The sequence below is a fragment of the Rhinatrema bivittatum genome, chromosome 3, assembly GCF_901001135.1.
Source record: "Rhinatrema bivittatum chromosome 3, aRhiBiv1.1, whole genome shotgun sequence".
Taxonomy (NCBI): Eukaryota; Metazoa; Chordata; class Amphibia; order Gymnophiona; family Rhinatrematidae; genus Rhinatrema; species Rhinatrema bivittatum.
In genome coordinates this window covers 450,216,408-450,238,366 of record NC_042617.1, presented here as the reverse complement: position 1 = coordinate 450,238,366, position 21,959 = coordinate 450,216,408, and the positions used below count along the sequence as shown (strand labels likewise).

The window sequence follows — 21,959 nt, the reverse complement described above, 5'->3', positions numbered from 1 at the left end:
TATAAAATAAAATAAATGTAAAATATATATGCAAATAACATGTTTAATTAAGACATGCATTGATTTCAGAGGTAAACGTCAACATAATTAGGTGTTCTGTGATACACTGCATCTAAACCTGTTCTTGTAAGGCCTGTACGGTCCTAACATTTCATACCCATTGGAGCATCCACTCATTTGGATAATGTCCTAGGAGCTGGCTTCAACAGAAGTACATGGAGTGACAGCATTGAAAGTAGGAAGGGGAAAGTGTTAGCCAATATATTTAGTATTTCTTATTGTCCAGACAGATGAATCCAGAACAAGTGGGTTATGCACCTCTACTAGCAGATGGAGACTGAGCAAACTGACGTCACAGCACATATACCCCCGTAGTGACAGCCTGCCAGTATTGTCCATCTCCAGCAGATGGTGGATGTGCATCTCCCTACTGGGGATTGATTCATTTTGAAAAAGGAGAATTAAGGATATTACATTTGCCCTGCTCTCCTGTGGTGAATCTAAAAGGTCCCTCCCACAGTTGAGAATTCCTGAGGTGATTTCCGTGGTCCCTCAGATGAGTGCCTTGGTCTGCTAGCTGGTTTTTCAGCCAGCATAGACTTATCTGCTTAAGCGGCTGAAAGGCGGAAGGTGCAGAAGCCAAGCACGGCGGTGACAGCATGTGCCAGAGACCGTCTCTATACTCAGACAGGTAAGGCTGAGCCTCAAGTAAGTTTAAAAAAAAAAACATTTTCAGAGACTTAAAAGAAGGCTTTTGTAGCATAGGGCTTCCTCCTTTTTTCCATTTTCCAAGCTTGGCATGCTGTTCGTTTGTTCCGCTCCGTGGGAGATCAAGAGATGTGGGCAGCCTGGCGGGTTGAGCAGCCTCTGTAGGTTAGGCCCCGCTCTGAGGCTTTTTCGTTGCACGTCACATTGTAGGCCGCAACACCATTTCGAACACTTTCTTAAGCTGCCCTCTAGAGAATTGTCTGTTCAGCATGTGCATCCAGGTTGTGCATCCAGTTTTTGGACGCTTAGTCTGGTATCGTATTATGTGAAACTAAGTTAAGCAGTGCCTTAAGTGACCACACGCTTACCTGTGCGCTTAAGTTATATTGTGCACTTAAATTGTTTTATGTCGCCTAAGTTTTGGATGCCTAGGTGTGAGACAACTAAGTGTTGGATGCCTAGTATTTTTGGACATACAAAAAAAAAAAAAAGCTAGACTCATGCCTCCGGCCGCCACTCAAGCACACTGTTGACCATATTGACGCCTATGCCTAAGAATGAGTAGTTGTGAATCGGTTATTTACACTTTTGGATAATTGAAGGACTAGGGGGCACTTCATGAAGTTAGAAAGTAGCACATTTAAGACTAATCAGAGAAAACTCTTTTTCACTCAATGCACAAATAAGCTCTGGAATTTGTTGCCAGAGGATGTGGTTAGTGTGGTTTAAAAAAGGTTTGGATAAGTTCTTGGAGGAGAAGTCCATTTACTGCTATTAATCAAATTTACTTAGAGAATAGCCACTGCTATTAATTGCATCAGTAGCATGGGATCTTCTTAGTGTTTGGGTAATTGCCAGGTTCTTGTGGCCTGGTTTGGCCTGTGTTGGAAACAGGATGCTGGGTTTGACGGACCCTTGGTCTGACCCAGCATGGCAATTTCTTATGTTCTTAAGCATCTTTCTTTTTGCTCTGCCTGTCATATCTGGGCATCTCAGCCAGGAGTACCCACTAACGTGCCAGCGCTGTTTGGAGGCTCTGGGAAAATTGTCTTTCTTTGATTTCAATAAGCGTAGCTCTTCCTAGCTTGATATAGGCCTGGGTACAGACAGCTCATGTGGGGCGCCTGATTTTGGAACTCTCCTAACTGGTTCCTCAGTAGGGGACGATTACTCAGTGAGTACACCTCGTGCATCCTAGATTGATGTTTCTACCTTTTCGTGGGTAGAGTCTTTCCAGGGATTGCAATCTTTTCTCCAGGTGCAATCTTCAGCCCTCTCTAATACTCCAAGAGCAGAGTCGCGGTAGGAAACTTGCTGGGACCTACTGTTAAGCACCAGAGTACTGCTAGAGTGGCAGCAGGACTTCCCGATGATGTCCGGATGGCACAGATGATGACGCCGATCCTGACTCCCTTGAGGATGGTGAAATTCCTCCAGGATTAGAACCGTATAGAACTATGCTATAGTTCTTTCAAAAAGATGAACTGCCAGCTCTGATTTCTCAGACCTTGAAAATGCTCTGAGTTCCTGGGACAGATACTGTGACTGAGCTGAAGTATAATCCCATTTTGGTTTCCTTGTGTAAGGCCTCTTGTTTTTTCCCTGTGATAGAATCAGTTCAAGAATTACTTGATCTTGAGTGGGGCACCCCAGAGGCTAATTTCAAAAGGGGTCCGGTTTTGGAAGGGTTGTACCCTTTGGATCCAGTGGCAAGAGAGCGTTTACATTTTCCGATGCACTTGTGTGTGCAGTCTCCAAGCAGACCACTATTTCCGTGGAAGGAGGAGTGGCCTTGAAGGATGCTCATGATTAGAAGGATTGAGACTATCTTAAGCAAGCATTTGATGCAGTGGTAATGACCTTGCAGATCGCCTCTTGTTGTTCCCTGGTGGCTCAATCTTGTTTGCTTCTCTCCCAGGAGGTCGATGACTCTTGGGGTGAACTCCAGGGCAATTATGGAGCCAGCTGCCGATTTTTTTTTTTTTTTTTTTTGGTAGATGCGGGCTGTGATTTGTCTGCTCTTCAACCAGAGGAGTGGCTTCCATATTAGTAGCAAGGCATCAGTTAAAGCTGAGAAATTGGTTGGCCGATGCGACCTCCAAGGCTAACCTTACCAAATTGCCCTTTAAAGGCCCGCTATTATTTGGGACAGAGTTGGAAAAACTGGCCAGTAAATGGGGTGAATATTCAGGTTTGCCAAAGAATAAGAAGCAGACACCACGCTCTCTTAACATGAGGTCATACTAGAGGATCCAGGCATTTTCGTCCCTATAGAAGAATGATTCTTCAGAGAACTCAACCTTTTGGTAGATCTCAGTCCTTCTGTCCTCAAAAGCCAAGAAGGGGCACAGGTTCGGGTAGTGGAACCTCCCGACCCTCCCAATGAAGGTTTGCCGACCCATCACCAGGAACAGGAGATAGGGGGGACGCCTCTCTCTCTTCTGTCAAAGGTGGGTCGAGATCACATCGGATCCATGGGCCTTAGAAGTGATACAAGAAGGATATGCTCTGCTGTTTCGCAGTGTTCCTTGGGATGTGTTCATATTGTCTCCCTGCCACTCACCACAGATGAAGTAGGCAGTGGAATCTACATTGGCAAGGCTCCTCAGTCTGAAGGCTGTGATTCCAGTGCCCACATCTTAAGAAAATATGGGTCGATATTCAATTTATTTCATTGTGCCCAAGAAGGAAGGCTCTTTTCATCCCACCCTGGATCTCAAAAGTGTCAAACATCAGCTGTGAGTGTTGCATTTTCGCATGGAAACATTGCGCTCTGTAATTAAATGCCATACAGTCGGGAGAATTTCTGACCTTTTTGGATCTTTCCAAGGCGTACCTTCGTATTCTCATCTGACTTGAGCATCAGTGCTTTCTGCGGTTCGCAGTTCTGGAATGTCATTATCAGTTTCGGACCCTGCCCTTTGTCTGGCCACCGCCCCAAGGACCCTTTCCAAGGTAATGGTGGGTAGGGGTGGCAGAATTGAGAAAAGATGGGATCCTCATACACCCGTATTTGGATGACTGGGTGATTCGAGCCAAGTCACTGGAAGAGAGCTGCAGAGTGACCCGCAACATTGAACAGGCTAGTACTGAAAACAGATGCAAGCCTCCTTGCTTGGGAAGCTCACTGTCAGAAGCTGACGGCGCAAGGGTGCTGGAATACAGAAGAGTCTCTCTGGAGCATCAGTCGACTGGAAGCCAGGACGGTCCAATTGGCATGTTTGCAGTTCAGCAACAGGCTGCAGGGTCGATCTGTCCGGATAATGTCGGACAATTCAATGACTGTGGCTTACATCAGTCGGCAGGGAGGAACCAAGAGCCAGCAAGTAATCGCAAGAAATAGATCAGCTTATGGAATGGGCAGATTATCTCAGCTTCACACACAGCAGGAAAAGACAATGTAAGAGCAGACTTTCTCAGCAGGAAGAGTCTGGACCCAGGAGAATGGGCTTTGTCATACGAGGCGTTTCAGTTGATTCTGGATCACTGGGATCCCCTGTTCCTAGACCTCCTGGCGACTTCTCGCAATGTGAAAGTTCCGTGATTCTTCAGTCAAGGAGAAATCCAAAGTCATTGCAGATCGATGCAGTAGTGCAGGAGTCAGTGCCAGAAGACAAGTAGTTGTTTGCCTTTCCTCCATGGCCTATGTTGGGCAGATTGATCTGAAGAATCGAGTGCCACAGAGGGATGGTGCTCTTGGTTGCGCCATATTGGCCCAGGAGGCCGTGGTATGCGGATTTGCAATGGCTCCTGGGGGGACTCACCCCTTTTGACTTTTAGCACACAGGAACCTGCTAAGTCAACGTCCGGTTCTTCATGAAGTTCTGACTCTGTTTTGTCTTACAGTATGGCACTTGAGAGGGCTCGTTTGCTGAAACGTGGATACTCTGTGGCAGTGACTTCCACTTTGCCTTGAGCTAGAAAGCTCTCCACTTCCTTGGCCTATGTGTTAGATTGGTGAGTATTTGAGGTCTGGTGTGATTTTGCGATTAGAATGGAGACGTCTATACCGTGGCAGTGCAGCAGAAAAACAATCAGAAACAATCTATCATATGAGACTGATTCTACAGACATTATATGATTGACTACATGCAGCCCCAATGTGGGGGTGAAACTTGGCCTGAGTCGGGCTTGCCTAAAAGAAATACGTCTCCATAAAATAAAAGTTTCTAATTGAATAAAGGCTTGGCCCTTAATTCCTTAAAGCTACAAGTAGCGGCTCTCTCTGTTTCAGGAGCCAGGTGAATGGCGGTTCCTTGTCGGCTCATCCTGATGTGGCCCATTTCCTGAAAGGAGTGAAACATTTTAGTTCTCCCTTGCGGTTTCCAGTACCCATATGGAGTCTAAACTTAGACTTGGAATTTTTAGCGGGTCCTACATTTAGACCGATGCGTAACCTGTCCTTGCAATTATTGACCTTGAAAACGGTGTGGCAATTTGTTCTGCGCGAAAAGCTTCTGAACCGCAGGCCTTGTCTTGCCGGGAGCCCTTCCTCCAGGTGACTCCAGGGGTGATACAGCTGCGTACTGTTCCTTCTTTTTTACAGAAGGTGGTCACTGAATTTCAGTTGAATCAATCCATCTCCCTGCTCTCTCTGGACAGACAGACACTTAGGAGAATATCATCTGTTGCGACCCTTGGATTTCAAGCGCAGTTCACTGCTTCAACGGCGGGGGGAATGAGGTAAAGAGGATATATATTCAGACAACCAACAAGGATTGAATTGCACAGGCAGGGTAAACAAGCATGGGAGTAGCTTGCTTATTATGGCGGTTACTACCCCAAACCAATTAGCTAGTTACTTCACTTAGATGCAGCTTCAGCACTGCTCTCTACATCAATGGTGGGGGTGGAAGGGAATTGGAATCAAAAAGTTACCAATAAGGGCCCTGACTTCAGCAGTCAGAGTAACAGATAAGTATGAAAACAATTAGGTATGAAAGCTTGCTGGGCAGACTGGATGGGCCGTTTGGTCTTCTTCTGCCGTCACTTCTATGTTTCTATATGTTTCTATGTTTCAAGAGACATATCATCCAGTATCTGGAGGTTACTGAGCCTTTACAGAAAACAGATCGCCTGTTTGTTCTTCATAGCGGAACTAAACAGGAAGAGCTGGCCTCGCAGGCTACAATAGCCCGCTGGATTAAGGATGTAGTCACGGCAGCATACATTGATGCTGGCAAGCTGTTACCTAGACAGGTTAGGGCTCATTCCACTAGGGCTCAGGCAGTGTCATGGGTGGAAGTTGGTTGCTGTCTCCTGTTGGCATTTGCCGAGTGGCAACGTGGTCCTCCTTACACACCTTCTCTAGGTTTTATCGCCTGGATGTGCAGGCCCAGGAGGACGCAGCATTTGCATGTGTGATTTTGACAGGATCGCGGGCAGCCTGCCTTATTCGGGCGTAGCTTGGGTACATCCTACTTGTTCTGGATGCTTCTGACTGGACGCTAAGTAATAAGAAATTACTATTTACCTGATAAGTTCCTTTTCTTGAAGACAGATGAATCCAGCTTTCCTCCCTTGGTTGCCGAATGATTGTACTATGGTCCTCTTGTGTGACTATGTGTTACAGGGATTTACTGGTAAGTGTTAGTCCAGTCCCTAGACTAGTGTTAATACGTTTTTCTGAGCTCAATGCTTCCTGTTGGCTGAGTATTGACATGCTTATCTGTTTTTTATCAAGATTTTTGCTAGTCTGTCTACTGTTTGCTTTTGAAGAAAATACTGGCAGGCTGATGTCACTGCAGGGGTATATGTTCTGTGATGTCAGTTTGCTCCATCTCCATCTGCTGGTAGAGGTGCATAACCCACTTGTTCTGGATTCATCTGACGGTCCTAAAGAAAAGGAAATAATCAGATAAGTAGTATTTTCTCATTTGTTCAAACCAAGGCCAAGGAACTTGTGACTGAGCCATATTCACACAGGCTGTGATGAAGCTGGAAATAGAACCCAGAATGTGCTCTAACAGGTGGACTCAAACTGGGTTTAATGAAGAAAGTAGCATGTAATGTAATGAACAGAAAAGACAAATGCATCTAAAATGAAGTGGATTAGGAACAAAAATTAATACTATAGACAAAATGCTAGCATTATTTGTGGCTATTTGTTAAGATATGGTTTTAAATTGTGTGTGTTTTTATGTAACTCACCTTGAATGATGGAGTCTGAGTAATTTAATAATAGCATGAGTTGAGTCAGCACTATAGCACAATGAGCTAATTCCTGTGTTGATTACAATCTCTATTCTAATAGTATGGTAGAAGACTTAGAATTCCTAATAGCATCAGTATTTGTTCCTTTCTGGTATCAAATGTATAGCTCATTTTTACTGGAATGTGCTTGCAAGGAAGAGCACAGATATCAAAGTTCACTGTAATCAGAAAGACAGCTTTCTGCAAGTAGGTGATACAAAGGCACATTGTTAGAAAACTCTGGCCTTGTTACTTTATCAAGCCGGAAATAGATGAACAAAAGCTTTGTGTAACATTTTTCAAATGTTTTTTTCCAGTAGGAATGTATGCCTCCAAACACAGCTGCACTGGTGATAAATCGTAAAATAAAACATGATAGCAAATACAACTGGATACATGATATAAAACTATTGGAATACCAGCTTATCTGTTGCATGACAAAAAGATGGAAACACAGCTGCTATATGACTAACAAGTGAAGTGTTTTTCTTTCTAACTTTGCTTATGTATTTAAACACTAAAGATGCATCGCTTCATTATTTTTGGGGGAGAACAAAGGCCCAGGCATTCAAAATAATATTTAATCCATAATGAAAGTCTAATATTTTGGTTTCAGGCAGGTCCCTTCCTCCGGGTTATTGTTCTAGTAAATATCAGTACTGTGGATACATTCAGAAATGCTACAGGGAGCTTTATCTTTATCAAGAAGTTACTGCCAAATTGTTGTGATGTCGTCAGGTAGACATGATGATTCACAAAACACAGCAATAAGCAATACAATCCAAAAAATAAAGCCAAATAGAATGAAGCAAAAAAAAAAAAATTTTTAATTGATGCCTGATATCAGGATTCCTAAATAAAAGGGCAGAGTCCACTAGCAAGTGAAACTCTGGTGTCCCTAATTATTTTAAATGCCTTAAATAAAATAGAATCCTAAAGCAGACCTTTTCAAAATGGAGAAAAAAAATGTCCTTTTGAAACCTGAGGTTAAACCAGGCAAGAGTCAGGAACAGTGTTTAAAGTATAATATAATCCAGAGCAGAGTAGATCTAAATAAAAAAAATAAAAATCCCCAAACAGTTATTTTTAGTATTTCCTCAAGTCTGCACGTTTCTCCCTAGATGAAAATAGAAAGTCAAACTGAAATAATAAAAAATAAAGATGGTCACTGTATGCAGAAAATAAAAGTAAACAGCTGTCTTTCCCCTCCCCTCTGCCCCAGTTCCTCTTATCACTTATCTAGGGCTGGTTCTTTTATTAGATGAACTAGGTGGTCGCCTAGGGTGGCAGAATTTTGGGAGGCAGTAAAACCTCCAGGGTGCTGCCTACCCACTTCAAAACCCAAAACCACAAGAGAGCAGGATGGCTAGATTTGGGGGGGGGGGGAGGGGGTAGAGACAGCAAGGAAGTTGGGTGGTTGCTGGGCAAGTGGAGAAAGAGGGTATTGAGCCAGGTGAGGGTAGGATGGAGAGAGAGGCTACTGGGCACTCTTTTAAAAAAAAAAAAAAAAAAAAAAAGCTAAGAGATTGGGGTAATGCTTCTGTGCTGAACAGGGAGTGAAGGGGAGGAGGATGAGCAGGGAAGAAGAGGGAGAAATGCTGGACACGAATAGAGAGAAGGGGGATACTGGGCGCTGTGGGACAGGGTGCTAAGGGAAAGGAGATGCAGGACCTGGCAGAGGGCAAGAAGTGGATGCTGACTGGGTCACAAGAGTGAATTCTCTGACAGGCATCAGTCAGCTGTAACACGGGTGACGACATGGACCTAGCTCTCAGAACTCAGTGTTTTTATGGGCGCACAGGGAAGTTTCAGGCATGCTGCCTCAGGAGCCCCTTAGCTTTTTTTCATTTGAGCTACTGCATGGATGTATTCCTAGTCTCTGTATTTTTGGCCTTGTGTTCTTTGGGCCTTAGCTTTTTGCTTGAGTTTGGCAAAAAAAAGGGATCATAAGATGCAACAATGTCTCAGCAGTCCCTCAATAGAAGAAAACAAAACATAAGAAATGGAGAAACCCAAAGCAAAGAACCTTGCGGCAAGCCTGTGAGTGGGGGTATTATGGCCATCACAGAGAAGCACTCTGTCTGCTATTGCTGCCTGGACCCAGTCCATGATGCTTTAATTGTGCTAGTTGTGGTCAGGTGTCTCTGTGGGCACAGCAATACTGCACCTGGAAATTGGAGGCTTTGTGAAAGGAACTCATCAGGTTCCTGAAGCCTCAACATAAGGACAGGCAGCAGGAGCCACTGCACTTCCTGGAACGAGGCATCTTTGGACTCTTGGCACCATAGAAAGTGTCAGTCACATCAGGGCACTGCTTCTCTCGCCTGTAGGTCAGAACGCTCACTCCCCTCTGGTGTCAGCTCCCAGATCTGTGTCACAGGATTGAGCGAAACACTGAAACAGAAGGCGTAAAGATGAGGCATAGAGAGAGAGAGTGCCTAAGCAGCACGAGGAACCCCCTCAGGAGCCTTGGCACCAAAGAAGCCAGTGCCATCAGCATGGGGCTTTTCCGGGACAGAACCTTTCTCAACTCTGAGATAAGATCCTTTGGCGAAAGTGTCCTTGTCCTCCTTGGCATGAAAGATCCCCAAGACCCTGAGCAGCTTGTTTTTTTCCGTTTCATCAGCATGGAGTTTGCTGGCATTTACCAGGGTGCAGCCTGTTTCGGCAGCGTTGAGTACCTCAGCACTTTCAGTGGAGTCTGAATCTTGGTGCAGGGGAACATGCATCCATCTGCCCTGGTACAGATGATATCCCTGCTGGTGCAGACAGTTAAAAACCCAGTGCCAGGCAATAGGGCACATTAGCACACCCAGCACGGTAGTATATCAGAGCTTGGTGCTTCTGCAGTTAAAATTTCTATGCTTTTGAGCTTATGTTTAGCACCACTGGTTGCTACAGCACCTTTTGAAGATGAGTCTATGAGAGCGCCAGAAGAGTATATTACTCCTCTGTACTCCAGTGCCAAGGGTCACTCAACCAGTTGGAGCCCAACTTTTGGAGTTGGTGGTGAAGTTTTTGTCTCCTTAAACCATGGGAACAAGAGAAATAAGAATTGCTATACTGGGTTAGACTGAGGAGCTATCAAACACAGTATCATGTGTCTTAATAGTAGCCAGTCCAGATCACAAGTTCCTGGCAACATCCCAAACAGTAAATAGATCCCATGCTGCTAGCACGCAGTGGTTTGTAGCTATTCCCTAAGTCATCTTGAAGTTTATGGGAGGAGAAGTTTATGGATTTCTCCTCCCAGAACTTGTCCAAACCATTTTTAAATCCACATCCTCTGGCAGTGAATTCCAGAACTTAATTGTGCATTGAGTGAAAAAGAACTTTCTACGATTTGTTTTGAATGTGATGCTTACAAACTTTCTGGAGTGTCTATTAGTCTTCGTATTTTTTGAAAGAATAACTGATTTACATTAACCCATTCTATTCCACTCATGGTTTTATAAATCTCATTTGTATTTATTTATTTATTTATTTATTTATTTATTACAAATATGTATTAATCACCTTACTGTTACACGCCCAAAACTAAGTACAAGAAGATAAATATAAAACAATTGTTTAAAACAAAACACATTCATCAAATTCAAAGATAAAATATCTAATACAGCTCATTACTATCACCAGGAAGCACTTTACAAGTTCTTATCTTTTATATCCGTGACCCCACACTAATGTTCCCTCGCTCATCCAAAAATAGTGAGCATCATCCATATTTTCAACTTTTTCCGAAATAGTTTTAAATCATTTTCTGCTTTTATATCTACTGGAAGACTATTTCATAAGAGTGGTACAGATGTTGAAAAGGATCTATTAAATAATTTCACATGACAAAATGTTTTTGCTGATGCCAATTCTATTAAATGCTGACCCACAGAGAACAAATTCCTTGTTGTGGCAAGCCATTTTTCCTTAAGTTTAAAAGGCAAAATCAACCATTTCCTAGCATGTAACCAGATGGACTCAGGACCAATGGGTTATGTTCCCTGACAGCAGATAGAGATGGAATCAGATTTCAAAGCTGATGTCACCCTAGATAAACCCCTGCAGTGACCTCAGCCCTTCAGTATTTCTCGGTCTCCAGAAGATGGTGGACGTACCTCTCCCTATGGGGATTGCCGTACTTTTTGGAAGAAGAAATTCTACATTTAAATTGGAGGAAAAATTGAGCCCCGCTCTCCTGCAGTGATACCTAAAGTCCGCCCCCCAGTTGAGAATTCCTGAGGTGATTTCCAAAATCCCTCAGATGTGTGCCTTGGTCCTGTAGCTGGTTTCCAGCTTGGACTTTGCTACTTAAAGCAGCTGAAAGGCAGCGGGTGCAGGAAACCGAGCATGGCGGTGATGGCCAAAGCCCTCTCCCCTTGCAGCTGGAGATAGTCTCTGTACTCGGACGGTAAGCGCTGAGCCCAGGTAAGTTTAAAAAAAAAAAAAAGAACATTTGCTTCCCGATTCAGAGACATTTTGAGGTGTTTTAGTAAGGCTTCCTCCGGTCTCCTAGCTTGGCGCGCTGTAGCGATGACGTTCCCAATCCCATTGGGGTAAGGAGAAGTGGACTGCCGAGTGGGTTGCATGCCCCCCCCCCCCTCCCCGTGGGCTACGCCCCACTTTAGGCTTGGTCAGCACACCACATGGTAGGCCGCAGCTGCACTATCTTGCACGAATCTTTGTGCGTGCCGTATTGCCCTCTATAGAACATCAGTACGTGCAGTGTGTCGGTTCTGCACATATCGTTGCGTGTGTACATACACAACCTACTATGAGCAGAATACAGATAAAGCTAGGTGCACAGCCTGTCATGCGCCTCACCATGTCCTGCCTAGGTGCCTGAAATTTGTGCACATAAAAATTTTAAGCGCGAGCTGACAGAACACACAGTTACCGCAACCAATGGCTCTGGCAGCCAAGAAACTTAAGCATTTTTCTCTCTGCACTGCTTGTCTTATTAGGGCTTCACAGTCTGACCTGGATTCCAACTTATGTCAGCACTGTGAGGAAGCCCAGGGAGAGTTGGGCCCCCCCCCCCCCCCTCCCAGACTTTGCTAAGCCCGGCTCTTCCCTTTCAGAGGATGGGTTAGCCTCAGCCTTAATTGGAAGTACCCCAGATCTGAGTAACCCTGGGATTGGATAATCCATGGAAGAGGGAAATTCAGCAGCACCTACCCCAGTACCTCCTGGGCTAGGCATGGACCTGGCTACCTTCTCTTGGGTGGAATTTTTCCAGGGCCTTCAAGCCTTCATACAGGCACAGTCTACTTACCTCACTTGCCCTTGTCTCGATAAAACCTCAGCCGGTAAGCCCTCCCTCTTCCAGGACTATCGGCAGACATTGAAGCATGCCTTACCTCACTAGGGGTATTCCTGGCAGGGACCCAGACAACACGGATGAAGAGGAGGATACATATTCCTTGGAAGAGGGGGAAATTCCCCCGGTTTAGAACCATATCTAACCATGTTATGGTTTTTCCATAGAGACGAATTGCTGGCCCTGGTTTCCCCAGACCCTGAAGGTGCTGTGAGGTCCTGGGGCAGACTCTGACTGAACCAAAGAAGAACCCCATTCTGATTCCCCTACAGAAAGCCTCTTGCTATTTTCCAATACTGGAAACCATACAGGAGTTGATTGACCTGGAATGGGATGCCCCAGAAGCAAGTTTTAAAGGGGGATGAGCGCTAGAAACTCTATAACCACTGGATCCAGCAGTGAGGGAGTGTTTGCATTTCCCTAAAGTGGATGCGCTGGTCTGTGCCATCTCTAAGCGAACAACTATCCCAGTGGAGGGAGGAGTGGTCTTAAAGGAGGATGCACATGATAGAAAGATGGAGTCCATCCTTAAACAGGCCTTTGTTGCAATAGCAATGATCTTACAGATTGCTTCTTGTTGTGCCCTGGTAGCTTGTCCATGCCTGTTCCTCCCTCAGGAGTTTGATTACTTGGTGAATTCCAGAGTGTTTATGGAACCCACCACCGTTTTAGCTGACAAGGGCTCTGATCTGGTCTGTACTTCAGCCAGAGGAATGGCCTCGGTGGTGGCAGCCAGAAGACAGCTATGGCTGAGAAATTGGTCAGCAGATACAACCTCCAAGGCAAATCATGCAAAGGTGCCCTTTAAAGGATCACTTCTTTTTGGAGACGAATTGTAAAAGCTGGCCAGTAAATGGGGCAAATCTCCAGCTCCCCAGTTCCCAGAAGATAAGAGAAAGCAGTTACAGTGCTCCTCGCCTATGAGGGGGTCGATACAGGGGCTCCCAGTGCTTTCACCCCTACAGAAACTCAACATTTCAGAGGTCTCGGCCCTTTGGGAGGTCTCAGTCCTTTCGTAGTCAACAGCCCAAGAGAGGGGCAGGCTCTGGTTCAGGTTCGTCCTGAACCCCCTAATGAAAATTTTCCGACCCACCCTCTGATGATGAGATAGGAGGTCGACTGTCTGTCTTCTACCAGAGGCGGGTCAAGATCACTTCAGACAAATGGGTACTGGAGATCAAACGAGAAGGATATGCATTGGAATTTCATAGCATTCCTCAGGATCTATTCATGATGTCTCCTTGCTACTCCCAGCACAAGAAGCAGCTGTGGAGACTACTCTTTTAAGGTCCCTCAGGATAAGGGTTGTAATCCCAGTACCTGCGCCCCAGGAAAACATGGGGCATTATTCTATTTATTTCTTCGTACTCAAGAAGGAAGGTTCCTTTTGCCCCATCCTGGACCTCAAGAGAGTCAGCTGACGTCTACAAGTGAATAATTTCCACATGGAAACCCTAGGCTCTGTGATAATGGCTGTACAATCGGGAGAGTTCTTAACCTCCCTGGACCTATGTAGGTACCTACATATTCCAATCTGTCAAAAACACTAACATTTCCCAAGCTTTGCGGTACTGGGTCACCCTTAACAGTTTAGGGCGCTGCCCTATGGCCTAGCTACCACCCCCAGAACATTTTCAAAAATTATGGTGGTCGTGATGGCAGCACTGAGAAAAGATGGGATCCTGGTACATCCATACTTGGACGATTGGCTGATCCAGGCCAGGTCCATGGAAGAGAGCCTCCTGGTGACCAACAGAGTGATCTCTTTGTTACAGGAGCTCGATTGGGTAGTAATCCTGGCCAAGAGCAGCCTCAAACTCTCCCAGTCCTTGGAATATCTGGGAGTCCAGTATGACCCCAGGCAGGCCAAGTCTTTCTTCCGACCACATGGGTACAGAAGTTGATGTTAACAGGTGTGTCAGATGGTGAACATAGCTCCACACCGTTGGGCATACTATCTCCAAGTTCTTGGTTTGATGGCGGTAACCCTGGAACTAGTGCCATGGGCGAGGGCACACATGCACCCACTTCAACACTCATTACCATCACGTTGGAATCCACAATCTCAAGACTATTAGGTTCACCTCCACTTACCGATGGGAGTCTGCTCTTGTCTCCAGTGTTGGCTGCAGGAAGCTCATCTGAGCAAGGGTGTGTTTCTGACCTCCCCGAACTGGCTGGTTCTTACGACAGATGCAAGTCTCTGGGGCTGCGGAGCTCACTGTCAGGAGCTGACAGCCCAGGGACTTTGGACGGAAGAAGAGGCCTTCTGGAACATCAATCGCCTAGAAGCCTGGGCAGTCAGATTGGAATGTTCAGCCACAGACTCCTGGGTCAAGGGGTCCGCGTGATGCCGGACAATGCAATGACAGTAGCCTACATCAACTGCTAGGGAGGACGCAAAAGTCAACAAGTGTCAAAGGAGATAGACCTCCTTATGGAGTGAGCAGATGATCTCAGCCTCCCATATCGCAGGAAAAACATCATCAGGGCAGACTTTCTAAGCAGGGAGAGTCTGGATCCAGGAAAGTGAGTATTGTCAACCAAAGTATTTCAACTGACAGTAGATCACTGAGGCCTCCGGTCAATTGACCTGCTGACCGCATCTCACAATGTAAAGTTTCCTTGGTTCTTCAGTCGCAGAAGAGATCTGTGGTCATTCAGACCTAGCCGGAAGAAGAGTTGCTATACGTCTTCCCTCCATGGCCTCTGCTGGGCAGGGTCATTCATATAATGAACACCACAGGTGTCTAATCCTACTAGTAGCTCCAGATTGGCCCAGGTATCCATGGTATGTGGACATGCAGAGACTCCTGGTGGAGAACCCCCTGCACTTCTCACCACACAGGGACCTGTTGCAGCAGGGACCTGTCCTTCACGAGGATCCAACTTGATTCTGTCTTAGGGTCTGGTCCTAAGAGGGCTCGCCTGATGAAGCGAGAGTATTCTGCTGCGGTAATTGTGATCTTATTAAGCGCTCCGAAGTTCTCCACGTTCCTAGCATATGTGTGGGTCTGGAGTGTATTTGAGACCTGGTGCAAGGCGTGCGGTATCCTTCCCGAGCGATCAAAATCCCTCTTATTCTGCAATTTTTGCAGGATGGCTTGAATAAAGGTTTGGCCCTTAATTCCTTGAAGATGCAGGTAGCTGCTTTCTCCTGTTTCACGGGTGAGGTGAATGGGATCTCCCTGTCGGCTCATCCTGACATGCCCTTTTTTCTGAAGGGAGTGAAGCATCCTCGACCTCCCTTAGGTTGGGTTCCATTGTGGAATCTCAATTTGGTACTGAAATTCTTTGCAAATCCTTCCTTTTGGAAGCTGCACATTCTTTCCTTGTGTTTATTGACTTTGAAAATGGTGTTCCTGGTGGCTGTATGCTCGGCACATCGCATCTCTGAACTTCAGGTTTTGTCGTGCAGGGAGCCATTCCTCCAGATGACTCCAAGGGGAATTACAGCTACAGACTGTTCCATCCTTCTTGCCCAAGGTAGTCTCGGAATTTCATTTGAATCAGTCCATTTCGTTGCTGTCCCTAGTTGAACTCAAGGATACTGAGGAATATTGTCTCCTCCGTCATTTGAATGTCAAGAGACTTCTAGTGCGGTATCTGGAAGTTTCAGAACCGGTCCGGAAGACAGACCACTTGTTTGTTGTTCATGGTAGAAGAAGCAGGGCGAACCAGCTTCACGGGCTACCATAGCTCGCTGGATTAAGGAAGTGGTCAGGGGAGCCTACGTGGAGGCTAGAAAGCCGTTACCTTCTCAGATTAGAGCTCATTTCACTAGGGCTCAGGCGGTCTCATGTGTAGAAGTTAAATTGCTGTCTCCTCTCAATATCTGCCGAGCGGCGAATTGGTCCTTGCACACCACCTCCAGGTTCTATAGCCTGGACATATATAGTCCAAAAGGATTCAGCTTTTGCAAGGGCAGTATTAACTGGACCACGGGCAGCCTCCTGTCCCGATCAGGAGTAGATTTTTGTACATCCCACTGGTCTTGAGTCCATCTGGCTACATTAGCTTCCCTAATCCCTATTGGCATTTCATTGTATGTTTATTTTGTCCAGGTGGATGGTAGATACCTCCACTGCTATACTCTTCCATATCACACATGGAATTTCCACACACAAACATTCTACTGTGCATTTAGTCTCCTGCAGGATCTTTATCGTGTTGGACTCTGCCATCCGAAACATAAGCGCCTCCCCTCCACCAAGTTGATCCTTTCTGTCACTGAGATATTATTTGGTATAGCACTATCCCATTGGTTATCCTTCTTCCACCAGGTCTCAGAGATGCATGCTAATTATGTCTACCTCTTCAGAGCAAAATCTGTTTCCTAAAAAGCAGCCATCTTATCAAAATCCCGCATAAAGGACTATAAAGATCCTCCCTTTCATAAGAACATAAGTTGCCATACTGGGTCAGATCAAGTGTCCATCAAGACCAGTGTCTTATTTCCAGCAGTGGTCAATCCAGGATACATACAAATACCTGGCCAGTACCTAAACATTAAGTAGATCCCATGCTACAAATGCCAATAATAAGCAGTGGCTGTTCCCTAAGTCAGCTTGACTAATAGCGATTTGTGGACTTCTCCTTCAGGAACTTGTCCAAACCTTTTTTAAACCCATCTAAGCTAACTGCCTTAACCACATCCTCTGCAACAAATTAATGAATAAGTTATACATTGAACAAGGCATATTATGCAAGTAAAAACATTAATATGTAAGGTGCAGTATAGGTAGTTTGGTGCTTTATTGGTAGCATGGGAATTTAAGTGAAGGCTTCAGTAAAGAGCCAGGTCTTCAGTATACTCCATGGTGAGTCTATACTCACCATGGAGCAATACAGAGGCATTATGACAGTTTCCATTTTTTTCACCATTCCCTTCCTAATAATTCCTAACATTGTTTGCTTTTTTGACCACAGCAGCACACTGAACTGATGATGTCAATTGTTGCCCACTGTAATGCCTAGATCTTTTTCTTGGGTAACTTCTAACCTGAAACCTTAACATTGTGTAACTACAGCATGGTTTATTTTTCCCTCTATGCATCAGCTTGCACTTATCCACGTTAAATTTCATCTGCCATTTGGATGCTCAATCTTCCAGTCTCACAAGGTCCTACTGCAAATTATCACTATCTACTTGTGATTTAACTACTCTGAATAATTTTGTGTCATCTGCAAATTTGATCACCTTATTCATCATTCCCCTTTCCACATCATTTATAAATATATTAAAAAGCACCAGTCCAAGTACAGATCCATGAGGCACTCCACTGTTTACCTCTCTCTAACTGAGAAAACTGACCATTTAATCCTCCTCTCTGTTTCCTGTCTTTTAACCAGTTTGCAATCCACTAAAATAATTGCCTTCTATCCCATGACATTTTAACTTTTTTAGAGTCCTCTCATGAGGGACTTTGTGTAACGCATTCTGAAAATCCAGTTCCTTTCTGGACACACTCGCAAAGCTCATACGACTCTCATATCACCTCCTGCTTGGGCTACTCCACACAGGTCTGCAGCTGAGCTGTCTTTCTCTATAATAGTGTATTCAAAATTCAGCTGCATGACTTATCTTCCCCCAGCTTACCCCCATGTTACCCTCTTCTCACAGCTTTGCATTGGCTCCCTGTCTGCTTCCACATTCAGTTCAGACTAATTTTTCTCACATAGAAACAGGGCCAGTGGAAGGGGATTAGGTGACCTAGGCACCTTCTGCCTTGCACTGCGCCAAGCCCGGTCCTGCCAATGCACTCTCCTCCTTCCCAGCCCCAACTCCTACCTCTCACGAGCAGCAGCGGCAAAGAGGAGTGGAGATTCAAATCCCCACTCCTCTTTGCTGCCACCGCCTACGGCCCCACATGGCTCATGAGTGGCAGCAAAGAAGAATTGGAAGAGGGAGCGTTGACCCACCTTGATGAGCTGCTTGAAGGCCTGCACCGTCGGATGGGGGAGGACATGGAAAGCTTCAAAGAGCCCCTCGAAAGCAATGAAAACCTTCATCCCATGCGCCCACCCTGCCCTGCGCACCGGCGAGCGCTTTCCCCTGACCAAGGGAGGGAGAGCACGTCCGGCGGGGAGTGGAGGGGCCCCACCGCTGGAGTCAAGAGGAGGGAGAGGCTTTGTCCAGCCTGCCACGTTCCCCCCCCCCGCCCCCGCCCAGACCGCCAAACAAAGAATGCTGCTGTTTATCAAGGCAAGATAGGACAAGTTCCAGCCTGGTGGTGAATGCTCCGAAGTGAGGGAACACAGAACATACTCTGGCAGGAGTTCAGCCTGGCTCGAATCCCCACTCCTCTTTTCCGCTGCCACGCACACCTAAATGGTTGGCACCCTAGACCCAGGCTTAGCTTGCCTAGTGCTTCTGCTGGCCCTGCGTAAAATTGCATTCACTCTGCAGCTGCATGCTACCTCTCATCATGCTCTCCACTTGTCAGGGAATTTGCTTTTATCAGTGACCTTATCCTCCATTGCTAATTCCAGGCTTTGTGCTTTCTATCATGTGGCACTATGTGCCTCAAAGAGGTGACCCCAATTGCTGCCTCTTGCTACTATTCTGGCTGTATACAAGTAATACTTACAGACCCATCTCTTTGAGATTGCTTTTAAATCCAAAATCTCTAATTCTTCCTGATCTTGACCCTCTCATGTTAAACATATTTTATTTTAATAGTTAAGTGATTACTAGAAAATTGTCTTGTTTGGGTGTTTCAGCTAGACTGTTCCAAGGATCAGGGCTTGTCTTCATGTATCTGTACAGCACTACTTATGCCTAGAAGCGTGTTAGAAATGTTTGAACTCATTTGATCATTCATTAATTAAAGGGTAGATTGAATAATTCTTGAGGAGGGGTTTGGCCCAACCTTTGTTCTGTTACTTTTGTTGGGGTTTGTCAGCTTTCCATATTATTAGTTTTGTAATTATTATTTAAATGCACTTTAATATATCTTTTTATTTCTTGTCTTATTCATGGATCTCCAAGGCGAGTTACAAAGTTAGGATAAATAAGTAATAGTGATAGCGATAACGACCACAAGGCCTGTCTCATCCTTTCCTGCAGCAATATTGCAGATCAGGGTTTCCAGACTGGTCCTCAGGGGCCCCCCAGCCAGTCGGATTTTCAGAATATCCCTAACAAATATGCATGAATATTATTTGCATACAGAGGAGGTAGCCACCAAGAGCTGGTTTGAGCCCCCCCGTTGTAGACTGTCCTCCAGTTTTACTTCACTTCCACACCGCTCAATATCCTCTGTGTGTATGTTACGCTTTCTTGAATTCTGAGATATATATATATATATATCCCACTAAGAATGATCTTCCATGTTTCCTCAACCTTTTCTGTATCATTCTAAAATAGATTAAAAAGAGGTGTATTTCTTAACATTGTAGCAAATGAATTCACAGTTTAAAATTGTTCTTAATTTTCTAAATAAGTTTTAACACTTAACCTTGTTTCTCTGCTGAGGAGTGTACTGTATAATGCTCTTTATAAAGTTCATATCTTTCTGGTTTTTACTCTGCTTGTAGGTTTTCCACGAAGTGGTTGAACATGTAAACATGCTTTGTGTTGCAATGTCTTAGATTTTGCTGAGCATATTATTTCTTAGTCAAGGTCGTCAAGTAGGAGGAATGATTTTATCAGCCATGATCAAGGCAAGCAGCAAGAAACTAACCACAGAAAGCAAGCAATGTTCTCAAAACGGAACAACTGGATCTTTTATTTGAGAGGACTATTCTAGCAGAGTTTTGTACTGGGCTTCTGGGCAGCACTTGTAGATAGTTTGTGTACATAATATAGGTTCAGCAGGTTTGAAGATTTTCTAGAATTTTAAACTTTGTACTTGGTGTGTTTTGTGTCAGAGTAAATGGAACAGATTTATCTGTGCCGCCTTTCTGTATCAGCAACATTTTCTTCAAATGGATTTATGCTGGATTACGAAGAATTGAGAGGCTTTAAGCTTGTACTGTATTGATAAATTAACTACAGTGGATTTTTTTGTTCTTGTCAATACATGTAAAAACAGATATTACATGCAAAAATGAGTTTCCAGCATAACTTGCCACTAGGAACACATTTTTTGTAAACCAGCCCTATCTTTTTAGTACACAGAGGTGTCACCTGTTCTTATTGCTGTTGTATTTTGTCTAGAATTGCTTGAATCAACAGATTACCAGTTCACTAGTGTATCAGTTGGGGTGCCATGCATATCTTCTAAAGCCAGTGTACTTGACATTGTGATTCATTATTGTGTTCTTTTCCTTTAAGTCTGAACAGCAAAAGAAACAACAGGAAGCCAACAGACAGCATCAAGAAGAGCGGAAAAAACTTAGACGTTCAGCAGGACATCTCAAAAGTAAACCTAAGGGACGACCGTTTTATGGACAATAAAACCTGCTCTTATTTCACTTGTCTTCCTGTAAAAACTGTAAAGAAGAAATTTAATTAAAAAAAAGATTTTCTAACAGAATGTTAGTCCACTTTCTATATAAATAAGACAGTTAAAAACAGAAAAAATACCATGGGCCTAATTATGTTTTATAACTTAGTTTTCTCCTGACAGTTTGGATCCATACTGGCTTCATCAGGGCCAGTGCAAAATCCCACCAGCACAAGGCCCAGAAGGGGAGAGCCAATACTGCCAAAGAAAGAAGTGCTGTCCTGGAGCTGCCACCAGTAGATAAGTTGGGGGTCGGGGGTGCATAACCAAAGATTCACATAGGGTACCGAATAATCTTGCACCAACCCTGGGCTTCATTCATCAGGGCCCATTTACACATTAGCTTCCAAAATTGTGTTGAGAGAATATGTGGGAAACACATGACCCAATGGGTAGCTTTTTATCAAGTCTTTTGAAAATTATCTGATCAATACTGATAAATCCTAATAAAAATGTTTCAAAGTTCCTCAGGGAACACCAGGTTCATATGAGCCAGTTATCTATGTATTTCAGAACATTTTAACTAGAAAAATTGGGACATTCTCATTCCAACCAATAACCTTCATGCAAGAAAACAGAACATGGTGGCGAAATAGAAAAACATGATGGCATTGCTAATAGAAGTGTCAGTACCAAGTGACTATTCTGTACAATATATGGATAGAGAAGATCCTCAAGTACCAAAAGATGCAATCAGAGACCAAGCATATGTGGGGAAAAAAAAATATGAAATAGTCCCAGTTGTATTGAGTGCAACTAGCCTGATTAAAAAGAGCTTCCAAATGCATCTTGATATGTTGTCTTTTTGCATATTATGCCCTATGAACGGAAAGAAGCTCTCTTTGGCAGAATGCAAGTATTAAGAGAAGTGCTAGCAGTAAATTTGAGAGACCGAGATCACACCCAACATCCCCTAGCATTCGAGTAAGGTTCAATCTGTCATAGAATGTGCAAACACTACCCTTGAAAGAACCCTTATTTTATTTACTTATTTTAAAAAATGAATATTCCACACACATCCTATGTTCGCACGGATGACATCAAACATACAAAAGTTGTGACATTAAGTATAAATCATAAAACATGTATAAGCTGCAGCATAACATATAGACAAACAGTTGTCTCATGGAGTAATCTTTGTAGCTTTTTAGGCTGTATGAGGCTGACAACAAGGAGTCCTACAGGTGAACACAAATGTTCACAAGTTTTTAAAAGCTTGTGTAAATAAATAAGCTTTTGACTGCTTTTTTTTAATAGTTTAAGCATTTAAATATACACAACTGTCACATTGTACATGA

The 21,959-nt window shown here is 44.4% G+C and overlaps 1 protein-coding gene across 1 annotated transcript in view; it reads left to right on the top strand.

Annotated features, from left to right (window-relative positions):
- NOL10 (nucleolar protein 10) overlaps window positions 1-20,691 on the top strand; it is a 226,040-nt gene extending 205,349 nt beyond the window's left edge. The window contains exon 21 of the mRNA XM_029595891.1: window positions 20,490-20,691. Coding sequence (XP_029451751.1) covers window positions 20,490-20,612 — 123 coding nt within the window. The 3' untranslated portion in view covers window positions 20,613-20,691. The remainder of the gene's footprint in view (window positions 1-20,489) is intronic.
- Window positions 20,692-21,959: the final 1,268 nt, after the last annotated feature.